The sequence below is a fragment of the Tiliqua scincoides genome, chromosome 3, assembly GCF_035046505.1.
Source record: "Tiliqua scincoides isolate rTilSci1 chromosome 3, rTilSci1.hap2, whole genome shotgun sequence".
Lineage (NCBI taxonomy): Eukaryota > Metazoa > Chordata > Lepidosauria > Squamata > Scincidae > Tiliqua > Tiliqua scincoides.
The window spans coordinates 21,585,397-21,610,953 of record NC_089823.1 but is presented as its reverse complement, the minus strand read 5'-3'; the positions used below and the strand labels follow the sequence as shown (position 1 = coordinate 21,610,953).

Below are 25,557 nucleotides of genomic sequence, written 5' to 3'. Positions count from 1 at the left end.
TTAATGAAATCCAGAGCCCTGCCAGATTGGAAGGGGGTCTTGCACTGGGTCATGTCTCCAATAGCTGGGTGGAAGGGCAGCATTTGTCCAGAGTGCTTTGCCATGGCCATGTTGAGTGCCCCACGCCAATGCAATATGCTTGTCCCTTCACTACACCCCAGTCACATGACACTAGGACCAGTGCATTGCCCTGTTTTTGTTTTTTTAAAGGTGATAGCAGCTAGGGCAGCCACTGTGACGTTCAGTAGGCCTACTAGCTCACTGTTATCGCTCAAAGTCAGACAGTTGGCCTTTTGTGGGCATTGGGCTGCTAGCCAGTGCCCAGCTCGACCAACCCCTGGTGTCATTCCTGATGAGACTACAAACCTCACGCTTGGCTAATCCCAGAACACTGTAGCCTTCGAGAAACAGTTGTTAAGGTAACCTCACCTTACATACTTGCTGTGACAACACTTGTGGTATATTGTGACAACTGCATTTGGCACAAACTGACGCTCCCTTCAGTATAGGAAAAAAAGCATTGTTCGTGAAGATTAGTGCAATTTCTGTTAGATCATTTTGCAGAGGAAGGCTTTGGTGTCTTAGAGAGTGTTCTAGAAACAGGAGAGCTGTACCAGTCAGCAACTAAAACGAGAATGTCAGAAGGCAGCTGAAAAGGAGAACTGCTGTGCTTTGGTGGAGATGCAACCCCTCCCTTCCCCCCCCCAAAAAACAGCCCTTAAGGAATGCTGAATAAGTGTTAGATCAGCTCTAAGAACAAGAGAAGTACTTTACTGCATCTGTACAGTCTTCGTTCCTCTTTTTTATTTATATGCCACCTTAGCCATACATGCTTCCAAGGCAGCTAATGCAATAAAGCACATCCACATTAAAACAATTATCACAAAGTAAAACTTTTGTTAAAATGCAGCAGGAGAGCAAGAACCACTTTAAAACATTGAAGTAGCAGGCAGATTAAACAACCCTGAAGGCAGAGAAACACATCATTTTGTGCTCAATTAAAAGGTTCAGGCCATTTTCAAATCAATTTTCTCCTGGTGCTTAAGTTCATAAGAGTGGGCACCAGGCCCTAGGGAAGGCAGTCCACAGCTGAGGTGCCACTTTAAAGAAGGCTTGGACCTCAACCACCACCCGTATAACCCAGAGCCAGCCCAATAACACTGAGTGCTAGAAATGGTGTGCCAAAATGCTGCCTTCTGTATCTAGCAATGTGGCCAGCCTCTGCTCTCCCCACTCTCCGGATAGAAAAGGAAGAAGAGGAATGGAAAATGGTGGGCTAAAGTGCATGGAGGAAGAGCAGTGTAGGTGACTGGGCAGATAGAGACAGTCACCCCCTGCCAACCTGCTGGCTGAAGCAACTTCCTCTGTTGGCCTCATAGATGGGGTATCCAAAGAAGGAATGACCTAAAGAGAAGGCAGGTTTGAATGGAAGCATTGGATTGTCCTCAGTTCAAGCTGTTTGTGTCATAGAGAAAGATGCAAAGACCAGAAATTGGAGACAGTGGAAAAACTCTTAGCAAAATCAGCTATGACTGAAGCACCAGTTTAAAACCTGTGAAAGCTTTTCTAGCTATCACCAAGTCTCCTGTTACCACCAGTCGGATTTCAAGAAAGAAAGTGAGTTTGCTTCTCACTGCTCCAGGATGGAAGGCCTCTGACGAAAGCCACAGTTTGCTCAGTCTTACAAGGACTTGTCAGGCAGAAACCTCAGACAAACCTTTCCTTTACTCTACAAGAGATAATCTGGGAGGAAGCTAAGAGAAAATTGCTGCACCAGGAGAACAAAGGGTGACTTATTCCCCTTCACCTCACATATAATAATCTGCAAGAAGCTAAATTCCTGAGACAAAAAACCAGGCCATTATTTTAAACATACCTGGTCTGCAAGAGATATAAATGCCATCATTTTTTCATCTCTTTCAGTAGTATTCACATTAACTGGTAAATAGTTTTAATGATAGTTTATACATCTGTGCTTATGGTTTGGTGGCTAACATTTGGACTTACTAATAAATGCTATAGTGGGGTTCTCTGTGTGATGGAAAGATACACTCACTGCAGTGCTTCTGTGTTGAACACATTTCCCAGGACAGAGGCTTCCTTTTGGGGACTGCATTGTTCAGCTCTCAGCATGATAAATAGGTAGGCCAGTCTTTAGAAGACTTGTCAGAGTGTGGCAAAGTAACTCACTTAGAAGTTTGCCAATTAGCCAGAATTTCATTGGTTGTAGCTGAAATTTTCAAACCCATGATAAAATCACAAGGCAAAGAGGAACCTCACGGAAGACACAGCAGAAAGTACGCACCTTCATTTTCAGCAACAGCACATGGTACAGTCTGCCTGTGACTGTGTCACTTCAAAATGCATGATTTATTTGTGTTCTGCATTTTTTTACATGTATCTACTGCTTTCCTGCCTTAGTATTCAAGGTGGCTTGCAAGTTAAAATATTAAATCAGTTACAACAATTGCATGAGACAACAGAGTTCTCCTAGGCCAGTGCTGACCTTCATTAGAGATGATGAGTGGACTCCTCTTGCCTTGGCTCTTCTCTTCTGCCATGCTTTCTCTGTTATTTTTTTAACACAACTTAAAAATTCCCTGCATGTGGAAAAATAGCATAGCAGGTTAAATAACGTGTTCTTGTCATGCTAGCTTTCTAATGTCAGGGATTTTGGGGGCATTTAATCATACAACTCCCCACATGCATTTTGAAGTGATACACCTAAAGACATGTACCTTGTGCCTTCTATAAATACATAGTGTAGCAGGCATATACATATATCTGGCATATTTTGCAGTAGCAGGTCTGACATAAATCTTGTGCAAGAGGATACCCCTAGGAGGCACAGGGTAAAAAAGGCCCAATGCCTAACAGTTAGTGTAGTCCTCACCCCTTGCTGTCTCTTCTTCCTTAGGTTAGTCTGGGGGTATTTGGGGATTTAGTAGATCTCTCCTGTTTTCACCAAGGCTGGAAAAGCCCGAAAAAGTTAGGCTACCTTGGAAAGCTCTTTCCAAAAGGGATTCCACATCGAAACCAAAACAGTAACAAGAACTGACTTGTCTGGGGAAGCATGACTAACCTGCTGTCTCCTCAGTAAACTGAGGCTACACCAAAAAGCAGTTAAAATGAAAAGATATTTATTACAAGACTAGATCAACAACACAAAATAAAAGAAATGGGAAGAGGCTGCAAAATGCATACCAAAAGACAAAATGCATACCAGAATTAGGACAGGACTGACTGAGGTAGGGGGTTAGCGGGTAATGGACACAGAGCTTAAAGACAAGCAAAGCAAAACAAAATCCCTGAATGCAAATTGCTATTTTCCTATCTGCACCCTTTGTTCAAAAGAAGGGATGATGTCTGCACCCCTTCAAGCATCACCTGAAGCATCAGGCATCATTATGAGGGGTCAATGAGCCTTCCAGTATGCAGCACATCAGTGACAAACTAGAGACAACAATCCAGAACATCTCTATATGAGCCCTTAAAAATATTGACAGAGACAAAACACCAAAAAGGCACATTATGTGGGAAAGTCCAGCTAGGAAGATTCACATGAGAATTATATTCAGAAGTCAAAGATAGATTTACTTAAGGAAATACACTTTTATGGGAAAGGAGGGAAGTGCTTGTCTCCAGTTTGTCTGGCTAGCTACATCTCTTAAGGGACAGAGACAGAGAGAGCGCGAGCACAGATCAAGGCCAAAGATGAGCACTCTAGGTAACCAAAGAACATGTATTACCAGAGAGAACACCTTGTCCCGTTACCACTAACTAGCCTTACTGCTCCCTGGTGGCACAACTGAAAATAAGCACGGCTGCTTGTTCCAACATAAGAAAGCAAGGTCTGCTGATTTCATGTCATATAAACCACTTTGTGAACTACTCCGTTGAAAAGTGCTACAGTCGGTTCCCGTTAACTGCTACAGCAGTGCTTTTCAAACTGTGAGTCAAGACCCACTAGGTGGATTGCAAGCCAATTTCAGAAGGGGCCCCATTCATTTCAGTATGCATTTTATTTTTAACATATTAGACTTGATGCTACCATGGTACGTGATTGCATTTGAGGAAATGTTACAGATCTGTACTTTTAATAGGCTACTAGGTATATGCTTTTAACAATGATAGTCAATGGGGCTTACTCCCAGGTAAGTGTGGCTAGGATTACTGCCTTTGGGATGTTTGGGAGGTTTTTTTTAAATAGATCAGCAACTGCATGGGAGAGTTAGGAGGGTTCTTTACCTGAAACAAATTTTTAAATGTATACTTATTGCAAACTTTTGACTAAATTAATTGATTTGATTTTGTCATATGGGGATGTTAAGAATTTTCCTGCTTGATGATGTCACTTCTGACCATGACATCATTTCCAGATTAATGATATCACTTCTGGTGGCTCCTGACAGATTATCTTTCTAAACAGTCCTAGTGCTATAAAGTTTGAGAACCACTGAGCTAGAGAGTTAGGTTTCTGGAAACCCGAGTGGATAGCAAATTCGCAGATGACAAACCACTGATCCTATGGAATCAATGGGGTTAGGTACAAGGGGCACCCTGAAGGGGTACCATCAGAATTCAGCATAGACCCTCAGGAAGCTAGCAGAGTGCAGCAGGAAGTGCCAAAATATCTGAATGCTGCGGAGACTTAGAGGCTGCAGGGGCCTTCAGAATGGTGCCAGAGAAGAGCCCTTTAAAATGAGCAGTGAATGCTTCCGCCAGCCATTTTAAAGGGGTCTGCACTGGTCACATCTGCATAGTAGATAACAGATAATGAGATAAAGCAGATAGCAAGAATAGAGGCGCAGATAATGAGAGATGGTAGAAATTCTGCCCCTTGTGGATAAGCAAATTCGCAGATAGTGAATTCACATATAAAGAGAACTGGATCAGTATACAAATATTCTTAATACTGTTGGCCCTCAATACCTGTGGGGGATCCATTTCAGACCCCCCCCCCCCACACACACACACAAGGCTTTCTGAGGCACAGGGAGGTGATGTGCTACCTTTCCATGCCTCAGAAGTCCACCCAAAAGCTTCCGAAAGGCACTTCTGGTTTTTCAGCAAACCAAAAGTGCTTTTTAGAAGCCTTAGAGGCCTTCTGAGGCCTTAGGTCACACACAACCTCCCTGTGCCTCAGAAGACCTCCTTGACATGACTGGAAGGCACTTCTAGTCGCATTCAAGAGATTTCTGAGGCCCTCCTGCCATGGGTTCAGTGTCCGCGTATATTCAAATCTGCAGATGCTGAGCCCATTAATAAGGATGACCCACTGTATCCCAGCCCTGTAGTTCAGTACACACTTCACATTTCTCAATAGACAGGGATAGTAATGAATCCAGAAGAACGAATATGTGGGAATCCACTGAAGAAGCAACTTGAGCTGATTTTGATACTGTAAAATTTAATGATGTGGACTTGACTTTTACTAATAGAATAGTACCTTACTAAAAAAAAAGAAAAAGATTTTGTATTACAATCTGGCCTACAAGAATTAAGAGCAGACACTTGTAATAAAGTTGCTTTTAAAGCCAACTAATCCTAATTTATCCTCCTTTTCCTCCAGAAATGGCAAGTAATGACTTCTGGCAACAGCCGAAGTGTAGAAAATTTGATGGATGATGTAGCTGAGCAGGTTCCATACCATGCAGTCATAGTAAACACTAAAACCATGCATTATTTCTTTTTCATTTCTGACCACCTACCTAATACTGGTTAAAACTATCAGTGATGTTAAATGTCCTAAGCTGTAATCTGGACTTTTGAATCAATAATTTTTCCTCTACTAAAAAGTCACTGATGATAAAAGAAGCACAACGTAAGGCCAAGAGTCGAAGAATGCATCTTTAACTACTCTATTAAAGCCAGATGTATTGAGCTGCTAAGCATTACACAATGATACCCTCAATCCTCTTTAACTTTACAAAGGCAACAGACTTTACAAAGGCAAAAACTCTGGGTAAAATGAACATATGAGTGATCTATGAACAGAACTCAGTGCTGATCCCTCTTTGCCAGTTTATTTTGCCAAGGTCATGGTTTTTGCTTGTTGAGTTGGGTACAAAAGTTCTTTATGGTACTGATAACAGAACAGAGAAGGAACATAGCAAGTGCTGTAAAGTGATCAGAAACATTGACTGTGGGGCAAGGATCAAGTAGTGTTACAGCTGTTCATTTCTAGAGATTGGTGCATCAATGATGCATCCATTATATCAGGTAGGTCAGGAAACAGATTGTTATCCTATGAACCATATAGAAATTTCAAAGGTTAAAATATATCAGACCTGCACATAGAAATTTCATCACAGGTCTTTCACATAGTATCTACCACCAAAGTCATCAACCTTTTTCATTGCCCTTACCAGACCATGTAAGCTCTTGCATTGGCTTCCTGTCTGCTCCCAGATATAGCATAAAAGACTTACCCTTACCTTCAGAGAGCTCCATGGCCAGGGTGGTACATCCATGAGGCTGACTAAAGCAGGTATTTTCAGCAGCATCCTGGAGAAGCAGCAGACTGGCAGGGGATGTTCCACACCTTTTCCATGAATCTTTTGGCACATCCTCTTAGTTCAGTAGGTTATAGAGACTAAATCCAAATGACTGAAATAAATACATATCCTTCTTTTTACCCTTGTCTCCATTTCCTTCCCCTTCCTCCGTTATCTCCCCAGTTCTGAATGATAGACTGAAATTCTTTGGTGTGCGGATCTCATGCTCTTGGACTTTGTAAAACATCATGCACAATGAGGTGCTACAACACCATCCTCCTCTATTTTTTTCACTAGTAGTTCTCAAACTTTTAGCACCGGGACCCACTTTTTAGAATCAGAATCTGTTGGGACCCACCGGAATCTGTCAGGACCCACATGTCATGACAGGAAGTGACATCAACAAGCAGGATAATTTGTAACAATCTTAGGCTGCAATCCTACCCACACTTACCCAGGAGTAAGTTCCATTTATTATAATTGTTAAAAGCATATACATAGTACCCTGTTCAAAGTACAGATCTGTAACATTTCCCCAAATGCAGTTACATACCATGGGAGCATCAAGTCTCATATATTAAAAATAAAATATTGAAATGAATGGAGACCCTAGTGCGTCCCGACCCACAGTTTGAGAAACACCGCACTAAATATAGGTTTTTAAAAGGCTTCTTAAGAGCTTTTTTAAAGGTTAAGATTCCTAAGACAAAAGAAAGCTGTACTTGACACATTTCTTTATTCAGCAGTGAGCAAACGAGCTAGGGACAAAACTGTCAGAAAATCAAGAGAATAGATCTGCTATTGTAAGAAAATTCACCCAGAAAGAGAAACACAAGGACTCAGTCGCTTAACATCATTATCAAATGGGTTACTGCCAGTCTGTGGAGCATACAGTTTGACCCAAAAGCTTTTAACTTTGCCCTGCTGTTACTGAAATTGTCTTTTAGACAGATTCACTAGAAAGAAAAGCTGGCTACTTTGCAAAGCAACTTGGAAGATCAATGTGAAATTCTCTCCTCTGTCTTTTCCATCACAGCTGACATTTAAGCCCAGGAACTGCAGTTAATGAATGTTACATAGATAAAGCCCTGTTTGGAGGGGAAAGAAAATCTAGCACCACAAGCCAATTTCCAGATTCAAGGCCTTTCTTTGTTTCTGCTACTAACTGCAGAAACATGATATTCATAAAGAAATTAATTTGACAGAATAACCACATATTGAATGCCTATTACACCATGACTTTATGTATTGAGTAAACCATTAATGCAAAATCCTAACTGGGCTTTACGACAGTAGAACAGTGGTTTCACTGACAAAAATGGCCTTCCGGCAGCATGCATCATGCGCCACTGGCAGCCATTCCGGAACCACTCCCATTAGTAGCAGTTGTGTTGGAAGTTCGCTACTGCATCTGGCTACTGGTGGAACCACAAGTACATTGGGAGGAACAGGGGTGTGTGTTTGAGCAGGGGGTGAGTGGATGGTGGAATGGAGAAAGGGGATTGATTCCAGCAGCAGGATTGATTCCTAAGTCCCTCCCTCCCCTTTGTTCTGTGCCAGCAAAATAGCTGCCACAGATTTGTGGAAACCCATTGGGCTAGTAGAGGCTTACTCCAAGGTCTTCTTGATAATACCTCTGGAATGCATCACCACTGGATGCAGTGCATGCTCCTCTGGTGCAGCTGCATCAGTGGGGGCATATTGGGGGAGGATCAGGGTGGGGAGCTGACCAGGCTGGCAGCAATTCAGGGACAGAAGGTTGCTGCACACACTGGATCCTATCCCCGCTTCCTGGCCCAGGCCCTCTCCCCTTGAGTCTCCTCACACTTACACCAGCCAAAGAGCTGGCATAGGTCTGAGGAGACCTACTGAGGACCAGACAGCCTACAGAACGGAAAGTTTTTTTTTTTTTTAAACTTACCTCTTGGGTTATCTGGTCCCTGGACAGACCAGAGCATACAGTGCACACCCTGTAAGGATAGGAGTGGGCTATAAATTGCTCCCCTAAAGTTATGCCAATTAAAAGTAGGATTATCAATCTCTGTGCCTGGACAACATCAAGATACAACAAAAACAATATTGCAGGCTGATTCCACAACAGTGCTGTGTTGTTGTATCAAACAATATAAGTGGACATCAATATCAAATTCATGAGATAAAACGAGTGTTGCAACTGGAACTTGCTGTCTCATAGTATTAAGTTGCATAAGCCCCCCAAAACTGTTCATAATGATTTTTCTGATAAACAATAGACCACATCCCCCATACCCATGTAGAAGGATCACTTTGGGGATAAATAGAGTAAGTCCCCAGGACAAAAACATACTTTCTAGTGACTGCTGTCAAAACAGTTACCAAATAAAACCAAGAACACCTTCTGCTCAGAAAAGAAGAATCCTAGAAATTAATATAAAAATGATTTATTTTCAGATAAAAAATTAATATGTACACCTGTGCACTTTCTTGGATAGGATGATCACCAACCTTTACCAGACAACTATTGGACTGGGCAGAAATTCTGGTGGCTTCTTCTTGCTATAACCCAATTCAAGTAAAAAAAAAAATTTACAAGGAAGTACAGTTGACATTTGCATTGAAGTGCTAACATAGAAAAACTCTTCACCAAATTAATGAGTGCTGTGTTTGTCATTTCACAACTGCATTTGTTTGATACTACAACAATGGACTTCAGGATCAAAGATGCCTCATTCCATGCAACATAGCATATAACAGTTCCAATCAATATCCTGCACAAAATTGTTTTGAACCATGTTGGAAGAATCAAGAGGCCCATGACAATTTTTCCTCAGTATACCCTATGGCATTTTGAGCAGTATTATCATCATCACCAATTTTTTACTGTATGAGCAGCATACATGCGCCTTAGGGACAGAGCAGGATAAATGTGGCCTAGTGGAGAAAGATGGCAGCAAACATTTAGACGTTTTTTTTCTTAAAACTGAAAATGGAAAGGGATCAGAAAGTGAAATAAGCTAAAGAAAGAATTGTTTCATTTTCTAATTCCTTTCATTCTTTTATACCTTAGCGCATACTGGAAATAACCATAAAAGATCCTATTAAAAGAAAATGAAATGAAAAATTAAAGAGCATCCCACTCCAGAAACCTCCTGCATAGATTAGCAAATTGCACAATACAAAACTGGCTTCAAAGAGATTAAGAAACACTCAGATTAGCATTAGATGTCTTGCTGTAAGAAGTAATGGAATTCAATTGTTATGCAAAACAAAAGTTAAATACATTGTACATCTAACAGTCCGCTGTTCACTTCTAAATTTTCTCTTATTTTAGAATTGCAAAATATAGGGCTGACTTTGATAAAGTCACTAACCAACAGCTGGGAATAGAGAAAAAAAGGTCTCTTTCTCTTCCTCCTCAACCAGACATTTTCACCACAACATAGTCATGGCATGCGTATAGCCATGAATCTCAAATGATTTAAAACAAAATTTTACACAGGACAGATGCCTTCAAAACACCTATACTTAAATCCTGTAGTTTAATCCAGTAAAGATCTGAGACAGGATTTGTTTTTATCATCAGATACTTGCAGTTGGCAAATAAGAAATTTACTAAAACTTGGGCATAAGTTCACAACGAAGGATTATATATTTGCAGCAACAGTATATATCCTAGATCAAGGTCACTTTCTCAAGAATAACTGTACAAGGAAGCTGCTATATAAGAATGATTCCTAACCCTCAAATCTCATGAGATTCCCAGCAAAACATTGATTTTGCATACTGTACTTGTTCATTCTTCTTCCCGAGAAGAGATTTACCTTCTCTGTTACACATGCTTCAACACCCCAGAAAAGGAAATTTTAAGGAACCTTTTGATTTCATCCATCGTAAACCCAGTACTTAGGGTACAAAAGTGAAATTCCTAATGACCAGGAATTAAAGAACAATTAAAAAAACACTACTTAATCAGTAAGAAAATATTTGTCATTTAAATGCAGACAACGCATTTCTTTATGAGAAAATGTTGCTCTCATATTGCACTGTGCACCTAACTTTCCAGCAGTTCATTTCTAAGTATTCTCTGATTTTAGAATCCCAAAACACAGGGCTGCCTTTGATAAAGAAAGGTAAAGAATGATTTATCAGGAACTGATAATCATAAAATTAATGCATATTTACGTACGCTTTCATATTTCATTAAGCATTATTTCATTAGAAATAACTTATAAAAATACTTCTAATGTCACAAAACAATACCCTAGAAGTCACATTTTAAGAGTTCTTGCTCATATCTAGGGATTGTCTGGCATCAGCAACAGCTTCAGGCACTCGAACAGTCATATTATTCATGAATTTCTTCAGGCAAATCTGGCAACCCAAACGAGATCTACAGGAGAGAAAAGCACCCCAAGTCGAGGACATATGTATTTTTTTTACACAACTTGTACCAGGACACAGATAGGGCAGCAAGATGGGGCAAGAGGGGAAGTTTGTTAGATATTCAATTGATACCAAACAAGACAATGGGGAAAAAAATCAAGTGGAGAAACAAAAAAGGTAGCCCATCTCTGAATGCCAGATGTAAGCGAAAGCAACAGGATGCAGGTCTCTTGTTGTCATATGTGCTCCCTGAGGCATCTGTTGGGCTGCTATGAGATAGGAACCTGAACTGAATGGGCCTTGGGCCCGATCCAGCAGGGCTCCTCCGGTGGAGAGAGGTAGGTGAAGGCATGAGGGGAGGTGGGGAGGAGGTGTTCCGGGGCAGGGGGAGGTGGAAGGAGGGTGGGGAGAAGGCGCTGCAGGGGGAGGGAGCGGGGTGAGAGGGAGGCGGCACCGGTGTAGGTTTGCTCCACTGGATCCAGAGCCTCAGTGCCTGACATGGATGCTCTTGATTCTACGCTGACATTGTGGGGCTACTCACTTTACCCAGGGGAAGGGGACTTTTGTCCCCTTCTCCTGAGGAGCCGCCGATGGCTGCCTGGAGCGGATGAGGCAACACAAAAAATATTTTCATTTTGGCCCAGTTTTGCTGTTTGGGCAGTTCAGATCTTGGGAGAAAAAATGCTTTCGAAAGAAGGATTTTTTAAAATGTAAGGAATGACAGACTAGGAATCTGACATCCAGTTCTTCAGCCAGACACAATTTTACAGGTTACTTATTAGAGAACTGGAAATCAGATCTTTTCCACAGAAAACATGAGTGTTTTTATTAATCTCAGGAAGTTGTGTCTTATATAGAACACGTTATATGTTTAGTGTAACCTTAGCAAGGAATAGTTTCTTGAATATTCTAAGGCCCTTTGAGTAGATATCAAGTATGTTCTACCTTACCTTTCTGTCAGTCCATAGGCAAGATCCAGCATATCCATTTCCTCATCTGTGATTGCATCCAATTTCTCAAATATATGATCTTCAAAGATTAAGTGACAAGTAGAACAGGCAAGCGTTCCTTCACACGCACCTAAAGATTAACAAAAAGTAGGTGCACATTCAATATACATTCTTTACATTCCTGTTTTTTGGATAAATGCTTTCTAACTTTATCTGTAAAATTAGGAAAGAACTGTAACATGTATCAAATAAACAGGTTATGTGTGTGCAATGAACCAGTGTGTACTAATGTTTTTGAACACATTTTTCTTTCCATTGTTACTGAACTTGTGCATATGCATGTGTAAATTGGTGTTGACATAGCACAACCCAGACCACTTTCTTGACATTTTGTTTCATGATTGTTTTGTTGGGGGGGCAAGGTCAAATTTTGGTTCTGCATAGCACCCCCTCCCTCTTAGGAGAAGCCTTGGCTTTCTTTCTCTTTTGGAAAACTTCAAAATCAGCCACACCTTGCTTCTCCAGCACATACTGGGAACTCTCTCATTCATAGCAAACACAAAAGAAGTACCTTCAGTCTTGGCTTCCCTCACCAACTTCAATCAAAAGTGGTATGATAATTAAGGTATCACCTCCTGAGCAAACAAGAAATCCTCTGTTACACCCTCTGCAGAGTGCAGAACAATGCTCCCATCACATGCCAGGGATGAACCACAAAAGAAAGATCCTTGGTAAGTTCACCCCACTACAGCCTCTATACTTCTCTATAAGAATTCTTGTTATAAAAAGGTGGGTCACAGACTCACTTTGTACCTCTCTTCCTATTCTTGCAGCTATTGCTGCCATTTGTGAACTACTCAATGATCTGCTAGTGCTGCAATAAGTGCCCCATTCCCTCCACTACCCAACAACTGGTGAGCCATTATGTACCCCCTTCTACAAAGGATTTCATTTCTTTCCTTCTACCTAGAAACTGCTGGTGTTAGGGCCTAGTTATGCAAGTGATTGCTGCAATCAAAAAGAAAGTGCAATGCATTGTACACCATTCCATTATTGTATTCTTATCCCCACATACAGGTTAACTAATGTTGCACTTTGAACCTGCCTCCTCCCTCATTTCATGCCATTCCATAAGCCACTGCCCTTGGTCCCTGCACATGCAACCAATCTTCCTATGTGCACATCTCAGAGCATGCCCAGTATTTTTCCCACAATCTGTGGACATCTTATACGTTTTTTGTTTATTTATAAAGGGGAGGTAGTTCATATGTAATTTTGTTTTAAGAATGTGAGGTTGCTCACAAATGTTTGCCCAGCAATCATGGGATTACAACATTCTTGCTTCCTTCCTCCAGTGGTTATTACATAGGTTAAAGACAGAACTTGTTACAAGGATTAATCATGCACAGATCAAGATAATTTATATGAGATATGCATTTATGCCTCAGGTAAAATTAGTATCCAAGAAATTAGTGCAAGAAAAATTAAGAGAAAAATATGAACGTGGAGATCACCCTAAAATGGCAAATGAATCACTGTAAGAAAACCATGTTAAAAGGAAGGAAGAATTACATGAAACAAATGACTATGTCTACATCTTCTTAAGAGAAACAGATAACATTCAAAGTTTTCTGTATCTGCAGTGCCCCCTAGTGACATAATTAAATACACAACAGTCTTCAGGCACTACTTCTGAAGACATTTCAATAGTGTAACTAGCAACCATTTACAGGTAGGGCCTAGGAGAGGGGGTAATTTGTACTTTGGCCCAGGGTCAGAAAGGGGGCCCAGGAGCAAAAGGAGGGGCCCCAGCAATTTCCTGGGATCTGACACTTTCCAATCTCACCCAGACTCACTGCCATCATGGAATGCACATGGCACATGATGGTAACTACTGCCAGAAGCCATACGCACCAGGCCCAGGAGTGTGTACACTCCTTAATAGTGTCTCATCTGGGAGGAAGCTGGACTGTTCCAAGAGCTCTTTGGCTTGTGCATCTGCTTGCCATGAAGGAGTGTGGAGGAGTTCACAGACACAGCTGCAAGACTACAGCTGCTACAGAAGTGCTGTCCACCCCCACTGCCACCCCTGAGCCTGTTTTACCCCCTACCTCTTTGGGAAGGGGCTCAAAAGAAACTTTGTACCCCTGATACAATTTCTCTTGGAGGCCCTGTTAATAGGGCTTAGTGAAGATTTTACAACCTGCACATTTCCCTAACTTTCAAGCTATTAACATCTTGCTTCCTTACCTGCTTTGTTAAAACGGGTGTAAACTGCTATATTAAACAACATATCAGAATCTTACTCATAGTGACAAAATCAAGAAATTAGGTTTTTGTTGGGTGCCAGAAAGATTAACAACACTTATACCATGAATAAGAGCTTCAGCAATAGTCAAATGTGGAGGTAAGGAAGCAGAAGCAGGGAAAGGACCAGAAGCCTGGGTCTGATGGAGGCAAGAACTAATATGAACCTGCTGTGTCAGAGTGAGTTACAACACTGGTTCACTGAGCTCAGTATTATTTATGTACTGACTGGCAGGAGCAATCCAGGTTTTTAGGAACAAGCTTTTCCCAGTTCTACCAAAAGACACCAGGAAATAAATCTGGGACCTTCTGTATACAAGGCAGGTCCACTGAGCTACAGTTTCTTCCTACTTGTGTAGAAAACACAGGAACAGCAAATGAAAAAGAAAAAGTGATTGTCACATAGAATTTAGAAATAAAATGATGAAGCACAGTTCTGAACGGCTGTGCAGGTAAATGAACAGTCTCCTAGGAATACAGCAGGCCAGGGTTCCCCTAGAGTTCTGCAGGGATTCGAGAAAGTTATATGTTCCAAATACTGCATTCCAAGAGATCACACTTGTTGGAGGTTAAAGAACTAGGCAACATTATCCATTATTTCACCCAGTCACTGGACCTATTATGTACTAGCGTGCTTCCTGTTCACAGAACATGAAACCTTTATTTTCCTGAAATGGAATCTGTCCCTGTACTACTTTATTATTATAAGACTAAAAACTTTTTAGCTAAAAAGAAGTGGCAATAGAACACCAAGAACTGGAAACCTTTCCCATTGAATGAGATATGCCACTTTTGAAATCCTTTATATATCTTCATTATATAAGGAGAATCTTTACAGCTGCAGAATACAGTAAAATGGGGGCCTCAGTCATACTGTTGGAAAGTAAAAGAACACTTCTGCAGAAACCCATCCCCCTGAAAAAAACTGTTACAGAGATGAATACCAGATTCTGTACGTAACACATCTGTCCCAGAATGTAGACAATTAGCCCTATTTTTGTTTACTGTTAATGCTTCCTGATTTTGTGGAAACCTGGTTTTGTAGAGAGAATGTTTCCTGGTCTCTCTAAAGCCCATGCTTAACTCCTCCATTCAAATCAGTGGAATCTAAAGTTCGCAAGTTTGTCTGGCTCACAGCCCACATATTTTGAAGTTTCTGAGAGAGAGAGAGAGAGAGAGAGAGAGAGAGAGAGAGAGAGAGAGATTTCATTTATAAGAAACTAAGCACTCTTACCAAACCCATCTATATCCAGATTGTTGTCAACTACAAGATCAAGAAGCGAATCCCCAACTTTCCCTTGGGCTGTGAGCTTGTCACCATCACGATTTACAAAGTGCACAGTAACTTTGTCTTCTGAGCTGGAAAAAAAGGAGGGAAGCTTTTAAAAATCTTTACCTACAGCTTGGCGAGGATTCGGTAACTTTCTGACAAGCAGATAAGCAACAGGACAACACGAACACTGTGTTTTGTATTGCCAAAACATTTATGTAGTACTGCAAAACTTTCTTCAGAATTAACAAAGTAATATTGCTGGAGCTGTTCCCATGCAGTCTGATCCTACAAGTATTTACTTAGAAGTATGAAATGGTTAAAAAGTAGTGTTGGGTAAGCCTTGCTCCCAAGTGTGACATAGGATTGCAATCTAGCCCTATGCACTTCAGTCTCAGTAAATTAAATGGAATTTCCAGGTGTAACCAAGACTGCAGTCTCAGTTGTTATTATTGTTATTATACCACCTTTCTCACTGACTCTCACAATGAGTGAGAGTCTTACAGACTCAAAGTGATTCACATAGGCAGGCTATCACCAACCTCCCTCCCTTTTTTATACAAATTTAGTTCTATTATTGTTCTATGAGAAACTCATAGTTTAGTCTTGTCTAAGAATGCTAGAAAAACTGCCAGTTACTGCTAGAGAATAACAGTATAGAAATTGCAGTGCAGTTATAGGGCTACTATCACAGTGTCATTCTGGTCCAAAATAACCCCAATAAAACTATTAATTCAGAAATGAGATTTGAAGTCCCCAAGTTACTCCCAGTTCACATACTAACTTAAAAAAAAAAGATCACACAGCCAAATGCTGTGGAAAATGGGCGACCATGGATATAGTCAACAGCTATTCCCATGATTATGATCAGCAGAAGTGCTGACAAAAGGAGGAGGTTGATTATATCTATGAACCCAATTCACATGTTACATTTGACCATGTGAATGGAGGCAGAAGGATGATGAGAACACTCAATAAAGATGATTAATATTAGGCGAGTCAGTTATTCGTTTTGGAGAAATACAGGGAGGGGGAGCAACTCTGGCCTAGTCTACACATGAAACATATACCGTATAATTCATGTTCGATTTGGATCACTGCAGACTTGAAGCTTGCTCACACACTGATGTACATTGCTCAGTTTCTCAACATGATTGCTATACCCCTAACACTTACTAACCATACACTTAAATATGTATATATATCTTGATCCACGCCTAACTTTTATATATTTCTTACACTTGAATCCCACCTTTTTCCTCCTCATATGACCCTTCCACACCACACACATGTCATGTACACAACAACCCTGTGAGGTAGGGTAATTTGTACCCAGGCCCAGGGTCAAAAAGGGGGCCCAGAAACTCCTGTCACCCCCCTTCCCACCCTACCCCAGCCTTGTCCACCCTTCTTACCATCTCCTCCACCCCTGCCCTCCCACCACTCTCCATCACCACCCCTGACCTACCCACCCATGTCACCCCCACCCTTCTCATCCCCCCGCCCCTGCCCGGCCCTGCCCACCCTTGTCACCCCTCCCCCCTTGGGGTGCCCCAAATCTGCTGCGACCCCCCTGAGAGGACCCCCCTGGGAGGCGCTGGCCTTGCTGGGGTGACTTGGAGGGGCGGCCAGCCTCTGCAGTGGGGTTGCAGGCGAAGCCAGAGGTGGCCCAGCCCAAGGTCCCTCGCAGCCCCTCCAGGACGGACCTCTCGCTCCCCCACCTGAGCCCCGCCAGGGCGGACGAGTGGAAGAGCCGGCCGGGGCCTCCGCCTCCCCAGGCCCGCCGACAGGAGCTGGCCGCAGCCCGGAGGAGCAGCCTGGTAGCACCGGAGGTGGCCATGAGGGGCGAGGAGGACGACGGGACCAGCGCGGCGGGCAGCCACTTCCTTCCCCTCACGCCGAGTCCAAAGGCTGCAGGCTTACGCAACCGGCATCGACAGCGGCTATTCTCGAAGCCCTGTTGCGCCGCTTGCCTGAGCGTAGCCGCCGCCCCGCCCGGGAGCGCCGCACGCAAAAGGCGCACGGCCCGCCGTTTCCGTAACCTCGACCTCAGCAGGTTACGCAAATGGCGTCAGAAGAAGCGCCTACGCGCGAGGGCTGCGAATAATGCGCAGTCGGGCCGCGCGCATGCGCAGAGGGGGTAGTTGTCACGCCTTCCCCTAGCCTTTGCTTCAGGGCAGAGGGGTAGCTAGTGTGGTGCCTGAGGGACCCTTGCCCTGGGTGCTGCCTGGGGGCGACATGCAAGGCAGTCACTTCTGGCTTTGCCCCGGAGGAGCAGGTGCTGGTAGCTTCACGTCACCCGTTCCTTCTCCTGTGGAGGCTCCCCTTTGGGGAGTCACCAGCACCTCGTCCTCTAGCCAGAAGTGACATCACAATGACACCATGACATCACTGCCCCAGGCACCAGAGCTTTGAGCCACCAGCAGCTCTTCCTCCAGGGAGACCCAAGAAGTGACATCACAATGACATCATGTCAGCATGACATCACTGCCACGTAGGGGGCAACATGCGAGGCAGTCACTTCTGGGTTCTCCCTGGAGGAGGAGGTGCTGGTGGCTTCATGTCCTCCCCCCACTATGCGGCCCATTTGCAAACTTCTGGAACCAGCAAAAGGGCCGAGGGCAGTTAGGATTGGTCCCTTACACTCTTAAGTATAGGATTGTTGGCAACCTTCAGTCTCAAAAGACTATGGTATTGCGCTCTGAGTGGTGGTTCTGGAACAGCGTCTAGTGTGGCTGAAAAGGCCAATTCGGGAGTGACAATTCCTTCCACACTGGGAGCAAATGTAAGCTGTCCCTGGTGTGTCTCCCTGGCTACGGGCCTTCGTTCTTTGCCTCAGTCTGTTGGCCAAGTGTCTCTTCAAACTGGAAGAGGCCATGCTGCACAGCCTGCCTCCAAGCGGGCCACTCTGAGGCCAGGGTTTCGCACCTATTGAGGTCCATTCCTAAGGCCTTCAGATCCCTCTTGCAGATGTCCTTGTATTGCAGCTGTGGTCTACCTGTAGGGCGCTTTCCCTGCACGAGTTCTCCATAGAGGAGATCCTTTGGGATCCGGCCATCATCTGGTCATCACCCTTTGGGATCCTTTGGGATCTGACATGACCAAGCCAACGTAGGCGTCTCTGTTTCAGCAGTGCATACATGCTAGGGATTCCAGCTTGTTCCAGGACTGTGTTGTTTGGAATTTTGTCCTGCCAGATGATGCCAAGGATGCATCGGAGGCAGCGCATGTGGAAAGCGTTCAGTTTCCTCTCCTGTTGTGAGTGAAGAGTCCATGACTCGCTGCAGTACAGAAGTGTACTCAGGACGCAAGCTCTGTAGACCTGGATCTTGGTATAGTCCGTCAGCTTCTTGATGGACCAGACTCACTGCACTCACTCACAGACTCACTGTACTGCACTGTACTCACTGTACAGACTCACGTTACTGCAACAGAAGGCATCTATCTCCAGACCAGATCAGATGGAAAGCTCTTCAACCTCTCCAGACTGAGAGCAAAGTCCAAAGTCCAGCTGAAATGTCTTCGTGACTTCCTCTTTGCCGATGATGCAGCTGTCACTGCCCACTCTGCCAAAGATCTCCAGCAGCTCATGGATCGTTTTAGCAAAGCCTGCCAAGATTTTGGACTGACGATCAGCCTGAAGAAAACACAGGTCATGGTTCAGGATGTGGACTCACCTCCCTGCATTACAATCTCTGCGCATGAACTGGAGGTTGTCCATGACTTTGTGTACCTTGGCTCAACGATCTCCGACATTCTTTCTCTCGATACCGAGCTAAACAAACGCATTGGTAAAGCAGTTAAATATAGGATTGTGCCCTCAAATAATAATCCTTCATGATATATTCCAGAAAAAGGGGTAGATGTGTTTAACAGTTAATCTTAAGGTGCTTTAAAAACATGCAGCACAATACTATACGTTTACTTGGACATAAGTACCATTGAGTTCAATGGGGATTAGGGCCCAGTCTGATCCAATTTTCCAGTGCTGGTGCAGCTGTGCCAATGGGAACATGCGCTGCATCCTGTGGTGGGGAGGCAGTCAAAGAGGCCTCCTCAAGGTATGGGAACATTTACTCCCTTACTTTGGGGTACATTGTGGCTCACCAGTGCTGGAAAGTTGGATAGAATTGGGCCCCACCGGATCTTGAGCCTTTGCATCAGGCTCGGCAGTGAATCAAGTAGCCCCATTGTGGGGCTACTCCCTTTACCTGGGGGATAGGGACGAAAGTTCCCTTCTCCTGAGGTGCTGCCCGTGGCTGCCAAGAGTGTGCAGGATGCGGCGGCAGCCATTTTTGGTGCCACCGCAGCTGCGCACCCTGGGAGCTCAGGACTGGGCTCTTCCTTTACTTTTTCAGTTGGACTTCCCACCTTAGTTTCAATATTGCTGTTTTTGCTATCTTTAGATGCTTTTATTATTTGCTGCTACTGCTGCATTTTATGTTGCATTTATGCTTTTTTGTATTGCCAATAAGTATGTTTTATGATGCTGTATGCTAGATTCTCTTTTTACTGCTTTTACCTTTTTATCTCTGTATGTTAATGAACATTGTAAGTCTCTGTGGGTGCTCCATTATCAGGATGAAGGGCAAGGTAATCTTTAGAAAGAAATACCACACAAAGGTGGACACATATCGTCAAATGTATGATGACAGAGGCACTAGTCCACAAAACGTTATGCTACAATACATTTCTTAGAGTGCAATCCTAGATTGCGCTTAAGCCAGCACATGTCCTTTGCAACGGCTTCTGGGTATTGCGACTGGGCCATCAAGCACGTTTGTGCCACCATGGGGGCTGGGGAGGCAGGCAAAAAGACGTACACCAGCCTCCCTGCGCCACAGCAAGCTCTGGTAACGGCAAGTGCGTGCTGCTGCCAGGCCTCCAGAGTGGAGTTTGGGGAAGGTGCTTCATGAGTGTGGTGGTGTGAAAGGAGGGCAAGCGGCAGGTGGACTGGTGGGGGGAATGGGTCAGGCCTGGGAGTGGGGTGGGACCAGCCTCCATCACTTAGACCAGATCTTAACCCCCTTCCTGGTCTAACGCCGGGCTGCTTGGATCAGCACCAGCAATTTAGGGCCCAATCCTATCCAATTTTTCAGTGCCTGTGCAGCCATACCAATGGGGCGTGTGCTGTATCTTGTGGTAGGGAGGCACAGAGGCTTCCTCAAGGTATGGGAACATTTGTTTCATTACCTTGGGGCTGTATTGTGGCTGCACCAGTGCTGGGAAATTGTATAGGATTGGGCCCTTAGCTGGCTCAAATCAGAGTAGCCCCAATGTGGTGCTGGGACAGTGCTCATGTTAAGGAAAAAACCATCCTCTTGCCCACAGCACGACACAGTTGTGCACAACACAGTTGCAGCACAGCCACCTCCAACCCTGTGCTGGATACAGCACAGGCCAGCCAGTCTGCCTGTTCCAGTGCAGGTTAGGATTGGGCTGCCTGTCTTTAAGACTGTACAAGACATTTTGCTGCCATCGAAGAACACGGCTCTCCCTCTGGGGTTACTTAAGCTGCTCTCTCACATGTTCTGTAACCCAGATCAAGCACCAACTGGGTTCCAATTAGATGTGTATACGCCTTTCTACATGCAAGGGCTTGTTGAATCCTAGCAACTAACTCTTGTTAACTTTAATTGACTGATTCATGCCTCTGCCTCTAGGATGTGTTCATTTATCTTTGAATCTCAGCCAGTAAAACAGTCTTTCCTTTCCTTAAAAGCCCACTTTAGACTTTTGTGTATGAAGGACTTGTTGGCATCCTTCAGTCTTGGAAGACCATGGTATTGCACTCTGAATGGTGGTTCTGGAACAGAGTGTCCTCTCCAGTGCGCGAAGCCTGAGTAAAGTAGATATGGAGGATAGACTGTTTCCCATGCAGCAAATCCCGCCTCTCCACGTCGCTGAAGTGGTCCAATGGAAAGGCAGAAGCCAATATGGTTGGTTCCAGCGGCGTTGCAGGAGTTGCCAGAACATGACTGTGTTCAGCCATGAACTGCCTCAGGGACTCTGGCTCTGGATTTTGCCTCGAGGTTGACTCCTGAAGCCTTTTCCATAACTGGATGTAGCCACAAGGCAGTGGAGGTTTGGGATCAGAGTTTTCCTTCTCTCAGATGAGCTGCCTTTCCAGGCTAACAAGTCCCATCTACCCGGTGACTGTTTAGTCGCCTCTTACAACAAGTACAGCCAAATTGAGGGCCTATTCTTATCCCCAGCCCCCAGGGGAAGGGACTACATGAGGGACTAAATCATAATAAATTAATTTGCCCTTCAAGTGCCACTTGGCAGTCTCTTTTCCTACAACAGATGCTTATAGAAATTGGCCCAGTTTATCTTTCACAAACTGAAGCAGCTTTCTAGTTTTCTGTGCTGCTACGAGGTAGTTCAGTAAATATTTTCACTGAATTATTCACTGTAACTCTGGGCCCTTTAACTGTAATCACAGCTAATTTAGAACAAGGTGTAGAAAGATCTTCTACCATTAGGGGGCAGAGCAAACCAAGAATGAAACAGCATACTGTACTGTATCCTTCAGCAATTATATGATAGTAGGTTCACTTATTGGGAGAGATGCACCATCTGGCAGGGAAGTAAGCAAGAGGAATAAGCAGACCAGAGCAATGGTTGGTAGTAGAGCAATCTTTGCAATCACAACTACTTTGTATATTAGCTTGCAACCCAGAAAACACATATAGTACTACAACACCACTGTTTATAGGGTGAGAGCCAAAGGTGTCCTTCTGCAGGTGGAAGGTTTTTCTTCTAATGGAAGGGCTCCTGTGATGAAAACCCCTGATTTTTCCCAATTCTTTGCCCATTTTCTCCTTTTAGGGCTCAATCCACTGGCACTTTCTAGTGCCAGTGCCAGTGCAGTCACAATGCAGCCCTATGGAAAGGAAACAAACGTTCCCTGACCTAGAGGAGGCCTCCGTGACTATTTACCTGCTCGGTGAGGTTGCTGACCTATTCCTTCCAGTCAAGCACCTTGTAGCTTTGCAAACACCATGGCAGACAGTGAACCAAATGGTGCAGCCAGACGTCACTAGCACCTGTTTGGCTGTCTATTGGATAACTTGGAATGGCACAACAGCTCTTCTGGGAAGACTGGGGAATAGAGATGGTTGGGATGGTTGTGTTTCTTACAAATGCTGCTGTATCACTGGTATAGTTCAATAAAAACCTTGACTGGTGCACACTAAAATTGAGTGTTGGGAGAGTTAGGACAGACAAAAGAAAATATTTCTTTACTCAGCGTGTGGTTGGTCTGTGGAACTCCGTGCCGCAAGATGTGGTGACGGCATCTGGCCTGGATGCCTTTAAAAGGGGATTGGACAAGTTTCTGGAGGAAAAATCCATTACGGGTTATAAGCCATGATGTGTATGTGCAACCTCCTGATTTTAGAAATGGGTTATGTCAGAATGCCAGATGCAAGGGAGGGCACCAGGATGCAGGTCTCTTGTTATTTGGTGTGCTCCCTCGGACGTTTGGTGGGCCGCTGTTGAGATACAGGAAGCTGGACTAGATGGGCCTATGGCCTGATCCAGTGGGGCTGTTCTTATGTTGTTACTTTGTTCGCCAGTAGGGACCCTTTCTTCCTGCCCTAGTTGTTTCTTACTTCAGTTGGTCTCAGAGAGGGACTCTTTGGGGGGAGGTACTTCTTTGCTCCTAGGATATCTGCAGCATGGGTCTCTAAATCCTGACCTGGGGAGCGGCTCACATCTGGTCCATGGGACGATTTGTTGTGGCCTGCTGCATGTGAGCGGGAGGAAGCTTGACTGTTCTGGCCTGCAGCAACCTGCTGACAAGCCGGGGAATGCAGTCACGTGCAGAGAGATGCTTCTGCTGAAGAGGCTTCTCCAAAGATCACCACAGAGAGAGTGTGTGTGTAGGTCTAGATTCATTCAATATCCTGATCAGACTGCTGGTCAATCAGTCCCATCTATCCAACGCATACTAAAAGCATGTTTCTTTTTACAAATTAGTTTATTTCTCAGATTCATCCCAATTTTACTTAATTGTTCACCAACTCATTAATTGTCCCTCCAACACATTAATTCTCGCCCCATTCCTCCAAATTTCCCCTTCAAAATTTCCCCCAATACTGATTTTTCTACCATGTTCTGCCTTTTAAAACTCATACTCCCAAAATTAATTTGCCTTTTCAAAATCCATCCCTCTTCCATCTCTAACGTACTTATTATTACAAATATTATTGTATTAATTTTACAGTCCTCAGCACCATGTCAGATATAAGATGTGGCCCTTATGCTGAAAAGTTTGGAAACCCCTGATCTGCAGCATCCTCACTCCATGACTTTTTGGGTTTTGAGAAGGGGTGCTCCTCAGTGATCATGGTTCCCCAGAGTTATCAGTGAGTCTCCAACAGGCAGCTTAGAACAACATCATCATTCTCTACCCACTATTCTACATCCTTCCTCCTATATACAAAGCAATAATTACCAAACTGGTATACAGTTGGGAGAGGCAAGAGATACTGACTCTTCTAAATTTGACTGAACTTTGTGAAGCTGCCTTATACTAAGTAAGTCTGGCTTAGTATTTTCTTCCTTTACACTCCAGGGTTTCAGAGAGGGGTATTTCTTATCCTTACTGTAAGATGCTGACAGGGATGGGCAAGTCCAGCGCGGCTTGACTTGAGTAGAGTCGCCATCGCCGCCCACTCGACATGAAAACGAGTCATAATGGGGGCACTTTCCGAGTTGCCGAGTCACCCTTTAGTGACTCTAAAAGACTCGAGTTGAGCCCCCTTTTAAAAAGCCAGCTGTGGAAAAAATGGAGCTGCTGCTGGAATGTGGGTGTACGTTGGAGCTCTCTTTACTCACTCCCCTGCTGTCCCCACCCATCTGTAAACAGGGCAGGAGGAGGTGGGAGGGACTGCAAGAGAGTGGGGACAGAAATGGCAAGAGGGAGGAAGGTCATGTGCAGCTGCTGCTAGGCTTACCAGGACAACCCATCCTTTGCAGTCCTACTCAGAAGTAGTCCCACTGCAGCTGGCCATTCAGTAAGGCTTCCCCCTTCCAAGTATCTCCGTTTACAGCAGCCAGCCATGTGGTGGAAAGCGTGATTGCTACTATTGCCCTTTCCCTTCCTCCTCCTCCTCCTCCCTGGGCTTCTGCATTCAATCATAAGGCAAGAACACCCTTGGCTCCTCCTCCTGCCCTCCCTCAGCCAAAGACAATATGAGAATGCCCATCCTTTGTACAATGATAGTTTCTTCCTTCCTATCAGACATGGCAAAAAGCCCTGCCTCCCGCCCCCCACTTGGCTGGGAAAGGAAGCATTAACCTTTCCCTGCCTCCTGGCTGAAACTCCCTGCTACTCACCCAATTGAAATGCTGGCCCCATGAGGTTTTTCACGCCACAAAAACAGAACACAAACACACCCAGACACAGGCAGACTAAGCACATTTGGGGATGAGTGCCGAGTCAGGGAGGCCCTGACTCAAGTCTTTTTCATGACTTGAAAAAGTACATGACAAGTACATGACTCATGAGTTGCCGAGTCACCCAAACGCACGCATTTTTGTGACTCAAGCCCAAGTCACTGACTCGAGTTCCCAACCCTGGATGCTGGGTATGGAACCTGGAATCTTTTGCATGCAAAGTACAGGCATTACCACCCTTCTCCGCCTTCAGTTCATTTACTAACCATGAACTAGGCATGACTACTCAGGTGTAAGTCCCATTGTGTTCAATGGAGTTTACTCCCAGGGAAGTGTGCATTGGATTCAGCCTAAGAGTCTGAGGAGTGGTTGTGGTGTTTTTCTTTTTTCTGTTGACTGGGAGCAATTGCACTAAAAATCCTTGATACACATTCAAATAATAGAAGGCCACATCTAATCAGTTATAGCTCCTGTTACGTTTATCTAACCGCACTTTGACTTTGTATAGGGAAAGTCCAATCTTTAGCTAGTTTACATTTCCTATCAATTTAGCCTTGCACAGAATACTCTGTAATATGTACAGTGAAGTTATTGTGGATGCAGATTCTCCTGACATCACCACCTCGCCCCCAGAACCACCACCTCCTGCAGAGTGAATTTGGCCTCTGTTGATTTGCTGGCACTCAGTCCCTTAGGTTTCTTTTTCCTTTTGCATCTGCAGAGGATTTTGGTGCGTCTTTGCACACTGTTAACAGAAACTAGCTAG

At 44.1% G+C, this 25,557-nt stretch overlaps 1 protein-coding gene across 1 annotated transcript in view; it reads right to left on the bottom strand.

Moving 5' to 3' along the window:
• The window catches only part of FDX1 (ferredoxin 1), a 36,632-nt gene extending 19,328 nt beyond the window's left edge, over positions 1-17,304 (bottom strand). The window contains exons 1-4 of the mRNA XM_066620561.1: positions 17,093-17,304; positions 15,351-15,475; positions 11,810-11,939; positions 2,507-2,600 (exon numbers count right to left, since the gene is read on the bottom strand). Coding sequence (XP_066476658.1) covers positions 2,507-2,600; positions 11,810-11,939; positions 15,351-15,475; positions 17,093-17,226 — 483 coding nt within the window. The 5' untranslated portion in view covers positions 17,227-17,304. The remainder of the gene's footprint in view (positions 1-2,506; positions 2,601-11,809; positions 11,940-15,350; positions 15,476-17,092) is intronic.
• Positions 17,305-25,557: the final 8,253 nt, after the last annotated feature.